Source organism: Rhineura floridana, chromosome 3 (assembly GCF_030035675.1).
Source record: "Rhineura floridana isolate rRhiFlo1 chromosome 3, rRhiFlo1.hap2, whole genome shotgun sequence".
NCBI classification, from domain to species: Eukaryota; Metazoa; Chordata; class Lepidosauria; order Squamata; family Rhineuridae; genus Rhineura; species Rhineura floridana.
The window spans coordinates 29,967,733-29,986,504 of NC_084482.1; the positions used below are offsets into that span (position 1 = coordinate 29,967,733).

Below are 18,772 nucleotides of genomic sequence, written 5' to 3' on the forward strand. Positions count from 1 at the left end.
TAGAAAAATAGAGGAGTCAGAGTCGAAGGTTTGGCGTACCGACTCCGCAGCCCTGGCTGCTACCAATGGACTCAGCCAATTCCTGGCATCAAGACTTGGTTTCCCTTCTTAACTTCCCCAAATTTCTATTCTGGTCTGAGACTGAGCCCCACAGGGTTAAGAAGATGAATGAGAGAAGTAATGGGTATTTATGATCCTAGGACCTATTAAGCTGGGTCTGACAGTTGTTGAATCCTCTTTAGGTCATCATCCTTCATGGGGTTGCTCAGTGTCCTCTCTCAGGTTTGCAATGTATAGCTCCTTATGTCTTGAAAGGGTGCTCTTTAACTCTTCTGATATTTTTGCAACCAGACACTAGGCGTGCTTCATACTCCCTAAGTTCTGTAGGCTATTAGGCTAGCTTTGTTTTAAAATTCCAGTTCTGCCTCGCAACACAATACTATCTCGTTCCTCAGCTCTTCATTATTCCTCTAATGAATTCTTGTCCTGCTCGTCCAGACTTTTTAAACAAGCTGTCTGTGTTCTGTCCCTGGCAGAAGGCACTTAACCTCCTCCTAAAGCACTCAGCGGATGTCAACGCTCGTGACAAGTATTGGCAAACACCACTGCACGTTGCCGCTGCCAACAGAGCCACCAAGTGTGCTGAGGCCATCATCCCCCTGCTAAGTAGTGTTAATGTGGCAGACCGCACTGGCCGCACAGCACTGCACCATGCTGTACACAGTGGGCACATTGAGGTAAGGGATGAACTACTTTTTGTTGGGGGACCTTTGCGTGTTCCTTCTCTGTTGGACAAGGATGAGTAGTAAAGGAAAGTGGCCTAGTGTGAAAAGCATTTAGTTCTGAGACAGAACTACACTACATGCAAACCCGTGTGTCAAAACTCCCAGACCTGCTGCTATGGTGGAAGAGCATCTTTTGGGAACAGAGAGGGAGAGACAGCAAGGATGTTTAATCCTTTTCTGCAGCAATTGCACTACCATCACCACCACACGCTGCTATTCTCCCCTCCATCACCACCCTCCAGCAAGGTTCCAAACTTATTTGTGAGGAGAGATTTGCCTGAAATGGTACCGGCAAAATAGCAGCTATCAGGATGGGGTTGTAGCAGAAAAGCAGGAGGAAGAGGAAGCATTAAGCTCTCCTCTGCCGCTGCTGGATTTAGCTGGCCCTTCCGAAAAGCTTCTTTTCCCTAATAGAAGCAGCTGTTGGGGTTTTGATACATGTGTTTGTTTGTAATGTGTAATTCTGACCTTTAGGGTCCTATAATCAAAACAAGGAATTATTTGCTGTCTTACAGACTTCCCTCAGTGATGACAGGAACTCTTGGGCCTGTTCAAGATGTTTGGTAGTTGCATAGCTGTGATGGTGCTGGAGAGCCTGGAATATGACCTGTACTGTAGAACCTAGTAATTGTTGCAAGAGCCTTACTGGTTGGTCTTTTGCTTTTTGAAGAGGAAGCAAGTGTCAAGTCCTCATGGCTTAAAAAAAAATACAGAAGATGTGGTTCCTTTTTTCCCATCCCGTAACGTGCTCAGATGCACACGTTACCAAATTCTTCCAAGCTACACAGCAAGTGGATTGGACTGTGAAAGACCAACCCAAATGGTGTTTGCATTTTGACCAATTTGTAGGGCAGTACAATATCTCAGAGAGGAGGTCAGGTCTCCTGCTCCCCTGGTGCATTCACTATAGCTGCCCAATTTCCCTGCTTTTAAAGCTTGATAGAAATATCTGTTGGCTATAGGTATGTTCTTAAACCACAAGGCTTTTTGCCTATTAGTGAATTAGAACACACGGGGAATGTGCATAAGAATGAGCAAATATTCCAACCTTCCTTCTCCAAATCACAACAAAAAAAACCCTGGAAGTAAAAGTTCAGAATAGTGGGTTGCATACAACTAAACTCTACTCAGAGTAGACCAATTTAAATTCATGGACCTAAATTAGTCATGCCCGTTAATTTTGATGGGTCTGCTCTGAATATGATTACAAAGTTGGATACAACCTGCTGTCCCCAAAAGCCCAAACGTAAGGCAAATAATACATATGAAGCACATTTATGCAAAATGTCAGAATATGTGTACTTTATTCTAGCTATAAAAGTGTCAGAATTTTATTTTGTTTGGAAGATACTAGATCCTTTGCTTTGTGTGTAATGTGGTTTTGCTACTTAATTGCTGGGGAGACCTGCGTTTACAAGCTTATTTTGCCTTTTAAAGCTAACCGTGGAAAGAAATGAAACCTGCCGCACAGTCAGGCAGGCGTATGTAATTAGGATGGTCTTTGGAGCACAACCTAATCAAAGCCATCCTTTGCTGTTTCTCTCCTTTTCTCTTTAGTGGTTTCATGGTGCATAAGAACTGTGTGTGAGAGCATATATAAAATGATTTGCAATGTCTCTAGGAGACGAGTGTTGATTTCACAGCACTACACAGGCATGGAGTGCCAAGCATATTGACTTTTGTTTGGGCTTTGGTATAATGTTTCTTTTTGTTTCTGTGCCCTTTTCCTCTTGACCTCTTTTTTTGTTTTTTAAGATGGTGAACTTGCTCTTAAATAAAGGGGCCAATCTGAGCACATGCGATAAGAAGGAGAGACAGCCAATACATTGGGCAGCCTTCCTTGGTATGTTCACCTCCCCATTTTGCAGGCACTGACTTCTCTCTCTCTGATGCATGTGTGTGTGTTGTGATAATGTACATGGACCTATATGTAAAGCGATAGACTATTCTGGATACAAAACACCCATTAAACAATAGAGGATATTTTGAGTTCTGGTGTAGTGTAATGTATAAGAGTACGTACATGGGCACAGATCTTTACATCTAATGCAGCAGGACACAGAATAGCAGTAGCTCATCCCACCCATTTTTTCCATAGTCCTCTCCTTTGACCATCACATTCTCTCTCTCTCTTACACACACACATATATTTGATGTGGTGAGCAGGGTTCTAATCGTCCTGCAAAACCGATGAGGGAGGGGGCAGATAATAGGACCAGAGAGGAAATGATGGAAAGAGCAATGGGAGGTATAAAGTTACATGTGGTATTGTATCCAGGTTGCAAGATAGTAACCGCACCTCTGCCATGATTTCACCAGGTGTTCTTCAGCAAGCTATTTGGCCTCCCCCCCCCAAACAATCTACAATCTATAAAAATAATTATACCAACTTGCCTCATGTGATTGCACAGATTAATGAGAGATGTGTGAAGTGCATTGAGTGCTCAGAAAGCACTATATACAATGTGTTGGGAGTTCCATCACTCCCAGCTACCCAGTAGCTCCACAGCATGGCTGACCTAGCCAGATGTGAATAAAACCAGGTGACAGGATTGCCACTGGCACATACCTGATAGTACGCTAAAATGCCTTCCTCAGAAAGAGAGAAGGAAGGGTACACTCATATGTATGGCCAGAAGCAGGAATCTAGGGCAGAGCCAGGGTGAAGAAACAGCCTGACTTTGGAGGGCACCCCATGTGAGGAGGAGCCCAATGTGACCAGCCCCAGGTAAGAGCCAACCATTGCACCTGCTGATGAGGCGAGCCTTCCCTATGCCAATCTAAAGGATGGGTTTAACTCTGGGCTCCATTTTGTTAATGGCACCCAGGACTTTGTCCTCATGGTGCTTGCTTCATTCTTAGCAAGGGTTAGGCCAGTCACAACATAATGCGATGATGATTGGTTACTGATTTGTTGTTTTTATTGAAGCTGCTGCTTACAGACTCGTGTCTTCTGATGCCTTTTTTTCCTAATAGGAGTAGTTCACTTTAGTAGAATGATTCTTCCAGTTACAAGATGTTTGGTTTTGGTTATTAATTATATAGCTCCACCCAGAGGGAACCTAATCACACATGCAGCCATTAAGATACATCAACAGCTATTAACATACTATCTAGAAGTATTAACATCTCATTAGTCTTTTTTGCACTTTAGCTGAAAGAGAGGATGCCACCATTTTTCTTCATTAAGGAAATAAGCTGCATATTTGATCATCCATTTCATTCTTGTAATAATTTCTAATAGTTATAGTATAATAAACTGCAAATCTCGTGCAGTTTTGTACAATTTCAAAGTGAGGCTTGAAAGAAGGTAAAGACATTTCCCCTAATGTATATAGCTCCCTTTTGGGGCCATATTTCAATGGCAGAGCACATGCTTTGTATGCTCAGGAGTCCCAAATTTTAGTCCCTGGCATTTCCAGTTGTAAAAGATTTCTGGCAGCAGAATTGGGAAATTTTCCAGACTGAGACCTTGGAGAGCCACTGGCATTTGGAGTAGACAATACTGTGGTAGATGAACCAGTGATCCAAGTTGAGGTCATGCAACGTCATGTGTGTATTTAAGTAATGACCTAGTTTATTGATACTGTTTAAAATAGATTAGCCATTATTAAAGCATATTAGGAGTTGGGCTGTATTATAGAAGATGAAATTTCCACTAAGAGAGCCAGCTCCATGACAGAAATTGTGCTAATCCAGCGTCTGGTTTCTCACATGTGCCATGCTGGCCTGTGACAAGAAGCCATCACCAGTGGAGGCTTCCCATTACGTGTACATGCTTAAAATTCATTACATGTGACAAACTACATCCAGTGTCTGTGAAATTCCCACTTGAAATTTAGTTCAGTATAATTTCTCTCAAATCTAAACAGATCCCTATATTAAAATGTATTTATTCATTATGTATCAACAGGTGGCACAGTTGCTTAAATTCCTCTTTAATAAGGAACGCTATCAATATAAAAATCTCATCCTTCCTTCCCAGTGATCATTTCCTTATCAAGAATGTACTGTATTTCCTAACCTATGTTGCTTGGTGTTCTCACAAACTTTGCTTGCCGAAGATACTGCATCCTGATGCAAGTTTGCTCGCACCCACCTATAACTTGGTGTATTTAATTTTGTGATAGCTTCAGACTTGGCAAGGTTCTGAAATGGAGTAACATCTGATCTAAATCTGTAGCAGGGGGATAACCTGTTTTGGACGAAGGACTATATTACTCCAGGGGAAAGCTGTCAGGGTGCAATGCAGAGCCAGACCCACACACTCTTAACATGCGCGCACACACTCAAATCACACACATATATGTAGCTATAGCCCACAGAAACAAAGGCATATATTTAATTCTTAGTAATGCCACACAAGTTTCACCTCCCACTTTCTCCAAAGACTTTTTGAACAAAGTTTATAAAATAGACACAGCTCTCTGACACACTTTATGTCCTGACCACGGAAGAGGCAAGAACTCAATCACAGCAGAAAAATGCAAATAGCACAGCTGAACTGCAAGCCATGCCATAGAGCTAATCAGAATTTAAACTTCAAAATGCAGTTGCATGCTGAGAATTGCATGCATGCAGTTGCAATATGCATGGACATCATTTCGCATATTTGCAAGGAACGCTAGTCTACCTCTTTCCCCCTTCTCAGCTGCTCTCTACTGAGCAGCTGATGAGCAGGAGGGTACCCAGCGAACATCTGATGCAGGGACAAGGTTGCACACCATGATCTATATGTTTTCCTTGTCCCATTTATGTTGTCTGCTCAAACTAGGCACTTGAAGACTTACTTCAGGTTTCCATGTTTTGGTGGTCTGTTTCTTGACTGACAGCTTTTGTTATATATATTTTTTGTAATCTGGACCACAGATTTACCTTATAACAGGTGCAGTATTTGATAAACCAAACTGATTATTAAGACTGAACTATATACACCGTAAAGCAGATACTCAGAAGTCTGCTTTGCGAGATATGGTTGCTGTCCTTTCTGCTGTTTGCTTATTCTGTGCATGCTGGTGACTCCTGGGTTTTGAGCTGAAAAGGTCATGTTTTCTGGAGTACAACTAAGCCAGGGTAAGCTGACACCTGTATTCCCGTAACAACTCTTTTACCACATTTGGTGTGTCAGACTATATTTATAACTACCTGTGTCTGGCTGTATGGAGTTGATCACAAGAGGGAAAGAAAGAAGTAAAAAGAAAATTAAATAAGTAATGAAAACTATTTATAAAAGATTTATACTTTTTGTAGCACACAGTGTCAAATTTGTGTTAAGCAGCTGATTTTGGAATCAGTTGATAAAGACTTCCTAATGGATAAGTGCATTTCCCAGCTGTTCAGTCCATGCACAGACAGACTTATTGGGTGGGTTGGTTGTAATGTTTAAGTGTGGTTTAGTGTTACATATATGAGCCTTGGGCTTGCATTCTCTGTTTTCCCCTAGTGAGGCTGCAAGGAGGTGGTCAAACGCACATGCTTCCACTTTTAACCTAACCAGTGTTTCCCATTGAAAATTGATTTAAAGTTTAAATTATAGTTAATTCATGCAAGCTAAGACCAAACCATAGTTCATTATCCTATTTGGTTAGTTTAAACTACAATTAGTTCAGAGTTGCCTCAGGTTCTGATGTAATGAGGGAGTTCTGTTAATTTAAAAGTGGAAGCAAATGCTTCTGATCTTCTGGCAGCCACACCAGTGGAGAAGACAATAGGGAGCATGCAAACCTGAGGCTTCTGCAGGCACATGCTCATAAATGCTAAACCATCGTTTTGTGTTGCATCTTAAAAGGCCTAGTGCTGCTGGATCTGTGGTTAAGAGACTGGGAATGAGCTGCAGGATATCATGCTGCCTGCCCCTCAACCAGGGCTAATTACTAATAACCGATCTCGTCAAATTCCTGGGAGGACAAAGAAGCAAAGTCTTGCAAAATTAAATTAAATCGGCCCTATAATTGTTTACATGGCTTCAGTGCAGGGACTGAGACAGCCTTTTGGGATGGCTTTCAGGGATAGAATAAACCCCAGAATCCACAGATGGGCACTAAGTGCGGCAAGCTTGTGGATTTTGGAATTGCATTCTTATGGATCAACATGGCTACCTTTGCCTTTGCTCTTTCTGCACCCCCAAATTAAGCTGCTGGAACAGAATTTTTGAGGGAAAACCAGCAATGGATTTGTGTGAAAGGGCTGTTAGCAGATCAGTATGGGAGTTGACAGTCCTGTTCAAATTGCTATACTTTTCTGTATTTGTCCATTGTCTCCTCCCAGGACATTTGGAAGTCTTGAAGCTGCTTGTGGCCCGAGGAGCTGACGTTACATGCAAAGACAAGAAGGGTTACACACTGCTCCACACGGCAGCAGCCAGTGGCCAGATCGAGGTTGTGAAACACCTGCTGAGGCTTGGAGTTGAGGCAAGTCCCATGGCAGGCCCAGTTCAGTGGACACTACGGTGTGGTTAGGTTTCTGCTTATAAGGACAGCTTTTTTTTTTTAAGCGTATACCTTTAGATCTGTACTTGGATGTGTGTGCAGACATAACTTCAGACTGGTTGGGGGGATGGGGTTACTGCACAATATATGAAAAACCTGGATGCAACTTTGTTGTTCAGCTCTTCATAATGAAATACATGTGGGTAGCACCTAAATGAAATGCTTGCCTCTCATATTACACATTTTACACATGCTTAAAAATAAAAGTTGGAAGTTACTGCATATGGATACTAACTGCAGTTCTTTTATTGGAGACCTCATTCCTGCTGTATTCTCTCACCACAACTAGTGCAATAAGGAGGAAAAGCTGTGTGTATGTTCTGCCTAGCTTTTTAATTGAATCTCATGGTTTTATGCTGGCTTTATGTTTTACCTGCTGCTGTTTTAACTTACTGGTCTGTTTTTTTGGTTTTTTATTATTTTTCTATGTGTTTTGTAAGCTGCATTGTGAGGGTTTGCACCCTAAGAGGCAGGTTATAAAATACATCAGATAAGAAAAACAAATAAATGTGAGCATTTGTAAATAAGCACAATAGGTTAGGCTAACAGACATCAGTGTGTGAAGGAGATTCTGTGGCCCCATGCAGCACAGTAGTAGAGTTGTTGCTTCCATCTGCACGGCATTGGTATATTGCATTTACATGCTGTCTCTATATGCTTGTTCTTGTAGATTGATGAACCAAATTCCTTTGGCAACACTGCACTTCACATTGCCTGTTACATGGGCCAGGATGCTGTGGCCAATGAACTGGTCAACTATGGCGCCAATGTCAATCAGCCCAATGAGAAGGGCTTCACCCCCCTGCACTTTGCTGCCGTCTCCACCAACGGAGCCCTGTGCCTGGAACTTCTTGTCAATAATGGAGCTGACGTGAACTTTCAGGTATGACCATTCAAACAGGAGTTGAATGAAGGAGGTGGAAATGGACGCCACATTAACCTTCCAGTAGGAATAGTAGAATTAAAGGCAAATTTGTATTCTAGATAGCAGGACATGCCCATTTGCTAACTTGTTTTGATGTTTGCAGAGTAAAGAAGGGAAGAGTCCTTTGCACATGGCTGCTATTCATGGACGGTTTACACGCTCTCAAATTCTCATACAAAATGGTAAGCTTTCAGCAATCCTCCAGTGTTTATGCTTAATATGTTATAGTTCTCCGTTCCAGTAAGAGTTCCTCCACTTTTGCTTGCAGTTCGCCCTTATGCTGGTCATTGACCGTAATAAAGTTTTAGATTCCTTTAGCTCATAAAATAATCTTATGCTTGTATTTCAGATGTAGCTATGTGCATTTTAATTCACTTAACTGTTAACCCCCGTATATTTTAAGCAAATTCTTTTCATAGGCTTAATCTGCAGTCAAAGCAAAATCCCACTTACAATGAGAAAGGTTAAGACAACAATAAAGCAGTTACATTATTCAGTAAAAAAAACCCTCTTGGTTTTCAAAGTATTACTTGAATTAAAGGAGCATTGGTTGGCTCAGTGTTAATTCATCTCCTCACTGTTCTAAAGGCTAGGCACAAATATAAGTGATTTATCTAAAGTCACTAAAGGAATTAACAGAGCTAGAAAGATCGAGAATCATTCATAGTTTAGTATAGGGATCATCAACATTCTTGGGCTAGTGGGCACTTTTGAGAGAGTGCTGTGGGCACTAGTTCCAAAATGGCTGCCATGGGAGCATAACATAAGATGGCTGCCACATCTAAAAGAACAGAAAGAGACAGAGCCACAATATTGTGCAGCCATACCCCACATGAGCTGCCCCTTCAAAGGGTGGCGGGGCGGGGAACCACCTTCCTCTTAGCTATTACTGCACTTGCTCATAGAGAGGAGCTCTTTGCACCTCTCCTCAGTTCAAAATGATTGGGAGGGTAGCTGTGTTATCCTGGCATCCAATGAGATATGCACATGTTTAAGGAGGCATGTTCAGTGTAGGAAAAAAAAAAAGGAACTGAGCAGGAAGACCAAACAGTCTCACACACATTGTGGATTTTTGAGGGAAAGTTACTGAGACCTTTTGCAGGTGCCAGAGGAGGTACTGGTGGGGGCACACTGGACTAGTACATTCTCTCTCTCATGGATGACAGAGGTCTCCAAGTGGGTAGTGTAACTCCCCCAACAGCTCAGAGACAGGACCACTTCAGCCAATACTTTTGCTCTTTCCCTCTTGTCGAGGCTTAGTTCGTTTCCTGGAGTACATCATGTTGGTGATCTCTTTCTCCTCACTGAGTTTTTCTTCTTCTATTTCTACTTTATCTGTTTTTTCCTCCCCTCATAGTTATCTCCGTTTATCTTTTTCTTTAAAAAAAAAACCTTCAGTTTTCTTTTTATTAAATCCCTTTAGCTTTCCTCTCTTTTCTTCCTTCTGCAAATTAATGATGGAGAAAACTAAGGTACAGTCGTAAAAGAAAAGACATTTTAGGAGGCTTGGGCAGTGCACAGCGGTAGCTGTGGTAAGCGCCCAGCCGCTGCAGCTTCCTGCCATTTTGCAGAGGATGCCACATTTTGGTGCTGATAACCCTGCTGAGGGAACTTCATCAGGATCGTGTTTCATCGAGCTTTCGCAGCACACAAGAAATTACCCAGGCTCTGCTGTAACCCCAGTCACAGGTGGCCCAAATATCTTCAGGTTGGGGGAGGCAGCAGCGCCCACCATTTTGGAAAGAAGCAGAGCTGCAGTGCTAGTCATTTTGGAACACAGCGGAGTGGTAGCGCCCACCATTTTGGAGCACAGTGGAGCAGCGGCGCCTGCTGATTTGCGCGTTACTGCCCTGATAACTGCACAGCAGCCACAATCCCCAGACCCTCCGTATCTACTGCCAAGTATTAATAGGGAACAAGAGCTGCTGTCCTCTGATGAGGAAGTGGTAACATTGGTGCATGGTCAGTCAAGCTACACTCTGATTATAGGACAGCAGTATGCTCACAGATGAGTCAAATTGCAACAGGCTGCCCCCCGTCTCAGCCCTTTCTCCAGCACAGCAACAGCCACAACAGGTCTTGCTGCCCAACCTTTTTTTGCCTGAGGTACTCCAACATCTTAAAGATGCTGTGATTGGTGACCTTGCAGCTGAATTGGCAAAGGGAGGGACATCTAAACGAGCCCTACCTCCTTCTCAGGGTGATACAGAAACAGGTCCCCCCATAGTTGAGGCTTTCTTGGGTACAGCATCAAACATTATTGTCATACCCCAGTCCTTTCAGAACTGTTGGAGGGCAAAGCTCTACAGGAGTGGCTGGACAGCAGCTGCATGCTGTGTAAGACACTCAACCTGAGGTTGAAGGTCAGGATGCCATAGAGGAAGAAGAATGGAGTGATGGTTTGGGACTAGATGAGTTAAGTTCAACTAGACCATCCTTTCCCAACTAGTGGGCCACCAGATGTTGGACCACAACTCCCATCAGCCTCAGCCAGCATTGCCAATGGTCAGGAAAGATGGGAATTGTGGTCCAACAACATCTGGTGGCCCACTAGTTGGGAAAGGCTGAACTAGACTATTCATAGATGTATGTTATTCTCCTTTATTTTGCAGAGTGGTAGCTGTTGTAGATTTATCTCCAACACAGCAGCAGGAGCCAGTATCTAAAAGTGCTCTTATTCTGCGTGTTTCAAAAACGTCAAGTTGGTGTATGCCATTGCCAGCTCCTTTTAGGGCAATAATGAAGTCAGGTGGGATTCACCACTTCAGTGCAAAAAGGGTATTAATTATGCAAATAAGTTCTGTGTTTTAGATGCTGATGTCATGGAACAACTTAAGACTCCCACAGTGGATGGCCCTATTTCCGCTCTGCTTTCCCGTGCTCTTCTATCCTGGGATGGAGATGAGCAGCTGAAAGACCCCAATGAACACAGGTCAGATCTGGCCTTGAAACGCTGTCATAATGCTAATGCTCTGTCAGTACACACCTCTGTTTCAGCCTCTGTCGTTAGGGCTACCTTGCTGTGGGTAGAAGATCTGTTGGGCAATACTAATCAGGATTCTGCTAGGGTTAGGAAGACTGCTAAAAGTTTCCAGATCCCTATCATTTATAGCAGATGCTACTGTGGACTCCACTCAGTTCTTCTGCAGGGCCGTGGCAGCAGCAGTAGTTGCTTGTAGGCACCTATGGTTTATTCACTGGGATGTGGATGCTTCCTCATGTTCTAATCTGGCTTCGGTTCCCTTCTCTGGGTCAAAGTTATTTTGTGATGCGGCACTAAAGGATGTCCTAGTGGAAACTAAGGACAAAAAGAAGACTATGCCATTTCAGAAACAGGATGATAGACATTCTACAGGCACTCCTCCACATCTTACCAGTCCTTTTGTGGTTCCAGATCCGCAGGACAAGGTTGCAACTTCAGAAGTGGCCGTGTCTTGTGGAAGCAACCAATATTCCAATAGAAACCCCAACAAGCCTCTTATCCCTGGAATTCATCCAATCATTCACACCGGGGGCATCAACACCAGCAAGTTCTGACTCAACTGTGTCTTGAAGGAAGCTTATTTCCATATCCCAATATTCCCCTCACACCGTCGACTACTAAGTTTTTACTACAATGGATCCCATTATCAGTACAAAGCCCTACGATTTGGTCTGGCATCCATGCCACACATTTTTACCAAGGTTATGGTGACGTTGGTGGCTGGTCTGTGCCTTCAAGGACTGCACTTATATCCTTATCTGGATGACCTCCTGATTTGGTCCAAGACTTTCCAACAGGCTCAGGAGGATATCCAGATAACATTAGCTCTCTTGGAAGACCACGATTTTCTGGTGAACAACCAAAAGAATTATCTCATCCCATCTCGTCAACTACAGCACTTGGAAGCATGTTTGGACACAGTATGACCATCCATCTTCCTTTCACCAGAAAGGATTCAGTAGATCACAGACATGGCTATTCTGCTACTTTGTGTATGCTTGGCAGATGTAAAGGTACTCATAAATCTCTTGGTCATGATGGCATTGGCAAATAGGGATTACCCCCTGGGCTCACTTACACTCTCGTCCTCTTCTATGGCTGTTCCTCCATTATCAGGATGACATCGCACACTGCATCTCTCCTGACAGGTCAAGGAATCTCTTTGTTGATGGATGCCATTAAGACACCTCCAAAATGGCCTCCCTCTCCAGGATTCATCCTGTTCAATCATCACCACTTATGCAAGTCCTCAGGGATGGGGAGCGCATTGTCAAGGGCAGTACGTGTGGTCACTAGTAGAGGCGCACAGAAGCATAAACTGGTTGGAACTATAGGCAGCTTATCTGGCCCTCCACCACTTCTTCTGCATTCTCACTCATCCAGATGTTTTAATTTGCACTGACAACACGAGCTGATTTGATTAAGCAAGGGGGTACTCGGTCGCTGGCCCTTCACTCTGAAGCAGTGGCAATGCTGTTGTGGGCAGAGCAACACGCAACTTCAGTCACAGCAGAGTATATTCAAGGAAACATGAACATTACAGTGGACTAGTTGAGTCGCCAGCAACTGTTTCCAGGGGAGTGGACTCTCAACAAGGAAGTGCTCCAATCTCTTCAAGCTAGGTTTGGCAAGTTCAAGATAGACCTGTTTGCATCTGAGAGGAATCACCAGACACAACACTTTTTTGCGCGCTTCCTGAATCATGGTGCCAAACAAGTGGATGCTCTCAGTTCCTTGGCCAAAGGGACTACCTTATGCGTTTCTGCCAATTCCGCTGTTATCCAGGGTGCTCAGAAAGATACGGCCAGAGAAAGCTCAAGTAGTGCTAGTAGCCCCCTATTGGCCAAGACTCCCCTTGTTCTCAGATATCATTCAACTTGCGAAGTCACCACCATATCATCTCCTGCCTCGTCTGGACCTACTCCACCAGGGTCCTCTCCATCCAGGCCCACAGTGGGTTCAGCTGACTGCTTAGAAATTGAGCGCAAGTGACTGCAAGAGTCAGGAATTCCTTCAGCAGTAGTGAATACCATCTTAGCGGCAAGGTGCGCTTCAACTATTTGTAGTTAATCAGGGTATGTGGAATGCATTCTCTCACTGGTGTAATAAACAAGACATCGTTCCCGAGTCAGATACTGTGACCAAAGTGCTTTTATTTTTGCAAGAAGGTCTACAGATGGGTTTACGCCCTAACACATTGAAGAGGCAAGCATCAGCCTTATTTTCGATCTTACAAGTATGGGGTTCTGAGTCTCTTGGTTCCCATCCATTACTAAAGAGATTTCTCCGAGGAGCTGCAGCTATCAGTCAACTAGTCTACCACCATTTTCCCACCTGGAATCTTCATTCTGTTCTTTCTGCCCTATAGAAACCTCTTTTTGAGCCTTTGGAGTCAGTCCCTCTAAGAATTCTTTCCTTCAAAGTAACTTTTCTAGTGGCTATTACAACAGCACGTAAGGTGTCTGAGCTCCAGGCTCTATCTGTTGAAAAGCACCTATGTATTTTCCACAAAGACAGGGTGGTGCTACACACTAACCCAGCATTTGTTCCCAAAGGAAACACAGCCTTCCACAGGCAACAGGAAATAATTATACCTTCCTTCTGTCCTAACCCTTCTCACCCCAAAGAGAAGGCATGGCACTCATTAGATGTCAGACATGCACTGAAGGTGTATATTAACAGAACCAAACTATTTAGATGGTCCGAATCCCTATTCGTGTCATTCCATCCTGCCACTATGGGGGGAAAAGCATCAAGTTCAACTCTAGCTTGCTGGATCAGAGCTTGCATTTCTTTAATATACGAGGCCCTTCACCTGCCATCACCACTGCACAATACAGTGCACTCAACTAGATCTGCTGCTACATCAGAGGTTTTCTCAACGAACGCTCCAATAGTAGAAAATTTTAGAGCAGTGACATGGTCCACTCCCAGTACTTTCGCGAAACACTGTAAAATTGGTCTATATGCCTTGACGGAGGCATCATTTGGCTGCAGAGTTCTGCAACAGGTCTTATCCTCCTCTGTGCCTACCTTTCCCCACCCTAGGTCTGCAGCTTTAGTATGTCCCACTTGGAGACCTCTGTCATCCATGAGAGAAGGAACAGTTATTCTTAAGGTAAACAGTATTTCTTCATGGATGACAAGAGGTCTCCAAGGCCCACCCTTTGAGTATTCTGTGTCTTTGTAAATTCCGGTGGTGAGGACTGAGTCAGTGCCATGATTCTTTTTCTACTATAATTTCTTTGTTGATGGTCAGTTGATTTTGTTCCTAACACATTTGTTGTATGGTTCAGTGTTCTTATTCATGTAGTGTGGTTTTGTTCTTCAGTTTTCTGTTGAGGCTGGTCTCTGCAGCTTTTCCAATAAATGAATTGAGCCTTAACAAGATGGGAGGAGCAAAGGTATTGGCTGAAGCGTTCCTGTTTCTGAGCTGTAGGGGGAGCTACACTACCTGTGTAGAGACCTCTTGTCCTCCATGAAGAAATACCGTTAATGGTAAGAACAACTGTTCCTTTCACTTTTCTCCCTGCCAAACCAGAATTGTCCATTGCTTCTAGTCAGTTTGAAGAACAAAGGCAATAATGAATCATGCTTGCTTTTATAGGCAGTGAGATTGACTGCGCTGACAAATATGGCAATACCCCCCTCCATGTTGCTGCTAGATATGGCCACGAGCTGCTAATTAGTACGTTGATGACGAATGGTGCTGATACTGCAAGGTGAGTATTTTTTTTTCTTAATGTGGCATCAGACAGGAAGATGACAATGGGTACATAGTTCAGATTGTTTGTTTTGAATTAGTCTACATATACCACACTACCACTCTTGCACACACAATTTGGATAAAGAGTGGTAAATGGGTGGGTCTGCTTTCAGCCTTTTCAGTACATGTGTGTATGGAGTAGTGACCTCCTCTGCATGAATCAAATAAATCAAAATAACTATTATCTGCTAATTGTGTATTTGCAATCACTATTAGTGGATAATAGTTGTTTTGATTTATTTGATGCCTGCAGAGTTGAAAAGGTGTAAATTTTGTATATCTTGCTCAGAAATGTGGTCAGTGTGCTAGCTAGCACAGAAAATCAATTCTGTGTTGCTCCTGGACATCTTTGCCACCTTGATGACTTTTTGTGTGTGTGTGAGAGAGAGAAACACAATTGTGCTTCTTTCATTTTGTTCTCCCAGGCGTGGGATCCATGACATGTTCCCCTTGCACTTAGCTGTTCTCTTTGGGTTCTCAGACTGTTGTCGTAAGCTACTTTCCTCAGGTATGTGGATAGCACCCCCTTGCTTGTCCTTTCACTGCAGCTTTTGGAGTGGGGGTGTGTTCATAAGGAGCTACAGCCCTTTTCCCATTTGTGTTTGAATTTAGAGCAAACAGTCAAGAAAGCCTAAATGGCAGACAAATGAATTTGTCTTATTTCATTTTTGTCAGCAGGTACATAATATCAGTGAAAGCCCAAAGGGAGATTGTTGGGAGCTCATATTTTTCCATTGTTCAGGGCAAAAGACAACCCAGAGTTTGTTGAGAAAAAATAAGTTTTGCTTTTCCTACTCTGAGGTAGACGGTGGAGGGGAATGTTCTGTATTGAAGCTGGGTTTGTGCTTTCTGTCTAATTTCTTTATCTGTGCTGAAAGACACCCCCTGCACACATATAATGAATACTTGCACACACATTCTAGGCTCAGATAATGTGGGTTTGCTTATTTTGCATCGGTTTGCCCAGTGCACATACTTTATTCTTAATTTAATTATTCAGGCTTTGAAATTGTACCTGACCACCTGGATTTAGGTTGGGTTTGTAAAGCTGGTTTACTCTTGGTAAAGAACAGTGTTGTAGAGACATATGAATAAATTAGGAGCAGAAGGTGTTGTTCACTGTCTGACAAGGAACATGGCACAGAAGGCCTGTTGACTGAACACTTGGACTTTCAGGTGCTACATGCTTAAATATCTCTGTCACAATGAGGGCTGGCACCTTGTGTTTTCTGCATTTGTGAAGGATTATTGAGACATTTCAGAAATCTGGATTCCACTTCAAATACTAGACTTTCCATGGAATCACTGGCCAGAATCATGGTAAGCTAATAACCTTGACTAGTTACCTTGCTCTTTCCGGATTCACAGGTCAGTTGTACAGCATCGTCTCTTCACTTAGCAATGAGCATGTGCTGTCTGCAGGCTTTGATATCAATACGCCAGATAACCTCGGGAGGACCTGCCTCCATGCTGCTGCTTCTGGAGGGTGAGTAGTTAACCCATTTGTTGTGGTGTTGTTTTGTGCCTTCAAGTCGATTACAACTTACGGCGACCCTATGAATCAGTGACCTCCAATAGCATCTGTTATAAACCACCCTGTTCAGATCTTATAAGTTCAGGTCTGTGGCTTCCTTTATGGAATCAATCCATCTCTTGTTTGGCCTTCCTCTTTTTCTACTCCCTTCTGTTTTCCCCAGCATTATTGTCTTTTCTAGTGAATCATGTCTTATGTGTCCAAAGCATGATAACTTTGACCATTTGTTACTTTGGTAAAATATTCTTCAGGACTGATATGTGTGATTGTATTTTCCTGTTGCCTGTTCCTATCTCACTGGCTAACTTTAGTTAAGTAAAGTAAAGGGAAAGATGCAAAGAGTGTCTGGCTTTGACGATTTCTGTTTCGCTAGAAAATAACTGATTCCTCCAGGTTCAGAGGGTGTCCATTGCTTTGAAGTAACAGCAATGGTGTTGCATTCAAATTGGAGATCTAATCCCCAGTGATCAGAGCAAATATTAGGAGGCTCCCTTGTTAGTGTAAAGTAATATTTCTTGTTGCACTTCAGACAAATATGAAGAGGGGGATTTCCTTTGATCGTGCATACATAGAAGTTAAATAGAGATGGGAACCTATTGCCCAAGGCCTTGGCTAAATTAACTGTGGAAGAGGGAGGAGCCTGAAAGACTGTGGGTGGGAAACTGGGAAGAGGGAGAGAAAACCTTGGCAGAAAGTGGTGGAAGGGAGAAGCCCTTTGCAAGCAAGCAATTCAGACCTCTGGCAAGAGTGATTTGTATCCTTTTCTCAGCAACCTGGGAGGAAGTGGAGAGAGAGAAAAAGAGATGCCCCATCCACTTTTGGCTCTTGCACCTCCTGCTGCCAGCATTTGGCTCCCAACAGATTTTTCCCAAGACAATGTGGCCCTTGACAGAAAAAAAGTTTTCTTATTCCTGGATTAATTAGTTTCCCTGTCTACATAGTCATCTTTTCCAGATGCTCTAGACAAGGTGAACAGTTACCCCCTAAAGTACAAGTATATGTAAGAGCCACAATCAGTTCGAACTTGTACCGTCATAGCTAAAGCTGTTAAGCTTGTAAGGTGCACAAAAACCTCAGGCATCCACTTGACCCTGCATGTGAGTGCAAGAAAAATAAGGCTGCAATCCAATACATGTCTGCTCAGAAGTAACCTTCATTGGGTTCAATGGGACTTACTCCCAGGTAAGTGTGTATTGGATTGCATCCTAAGAGAGCATCTGTATGTGTGCTGTCCAGTGGCTACCATTTTGATTATGAGGCAAACTAAACCTCACAGTGCATTCAGGCAGACCTAGTACCTTGGGGTCAGTCTTTTTTTCTGCAGTATGTGTTCAGATTGTTCAAGTGTATTTTCAATATTTTTTTTGTTTCTCCATAGGAATGTTGAATGTCTAAACTTGCTGTTGAGCAGTGGAGCTGACTTGAGGAGGAGAGATAAGTTTGGAAGGTAAATTAAGAGCACTTTACGCATTTTTGTCCATGTGCAAGGAAAGACTGTAGGTCAGTGATATTGAAAGCTGTCCGAAGGTTGGAGGCCGTGTGTTATGTTAACATGAGGGCTACTTTTAGAAGTATGTGGCTCGGCACTTACTACACTGATGATGCCCTTAAGGTGATCACTTGCACAAATGTTTGTACTCTACCAAACCCAAAGCTACTCTGTCGGGAGCTGCTGAATTGGAAAGAGAGGAATTACGGAGTACTATGTACTGTATGTCGCCTAGAGTGGCCATTAACTCACCCAGATAGGCGACTTATAAATAAAATTTTATTATTGTTGTTGTTGTTGTTGTTGTTGTTTTATTATTATTATTATTATTATTATTATTATTATTATTATTATTATTATTATTATTATTATTATTATTATCCCTGTTAATTGAACACAGCAGTGACAAGAGCCATTGATGCATTGGGTGCAGTATCAGCTTCAAGAGCGATTGGGGTTCAAGTCCCTCCTTGGTCACAGACTAGGATCACGGTTCTCTATCTGTAAAATGGCACTTAAAAAGGATTCCTTAGAAAGTGGTTGTGAAGATGAACAGTGTACACCACCCAGAGAACATTTTGTTAATGGGCAGTATAAAATTGTTGTAAATGATGGATTGTATTCAACGTAGCGCTAAGGTGAACATTCTGTCAGTGCAAGGATTTCTGCTTGCAAACTATGGAATGGTCTCCTCCCCCCACGTGCCCCCTTAATCTGGGGTTTCACCCAACACTCGAGCAGATTTGGGGACAGTGCATTACAAGCACAGGAGGAGGAGAAGGGGGAAATCCCATTGCGCTAG

General features: G+C 43.0%; 1 protein-coding gene across 1 annotated transcript in view; it reads left to right on the plus strand.

Annotated features, from left to right (window-relative positions):
• ANKRD52 (ankyrin repeat domain 52) overlaps positions 1–18,772 on the plus strand; it is a 74,734-nt gene that overhangs the window by 16,963 nt on the left and 38,999 nt on the right. Inside the window, exons 5-13 of the mRNA XM_061615172.1 lie at positions 537–737; positions 2,541–2,628; positions 7,053–7,195; positions 7,944–8,156; positions 8,302–8,380; positions 14,789–14,903; positions 15,373–15,455; positions 16,316–16,433; positions 17,860–17,928. Of these exons, the coding sequence (XP_061471156.1) occupies positions 537–737; positions 2,541–2,628; positions 7,053–7,195; positions 7,944–8,156; positions 8,302–8,380; positions 14,789–14,903; positions 15,373–15,455; positions 16,316–16,433; positions 17,860–17,928 (1,109 nt within the window). The remainder of the gene's footprint in view (positions 1–536; positions 738–2,540; positions 2,629–7,052; positions 7,196–7,943; positions 8,157–8,301; positions 8,381–14,788; positions 14,904–15,372; positions 15,456–16,315; positions 16,434–17,859; positions 17,929–18,772) is intronic.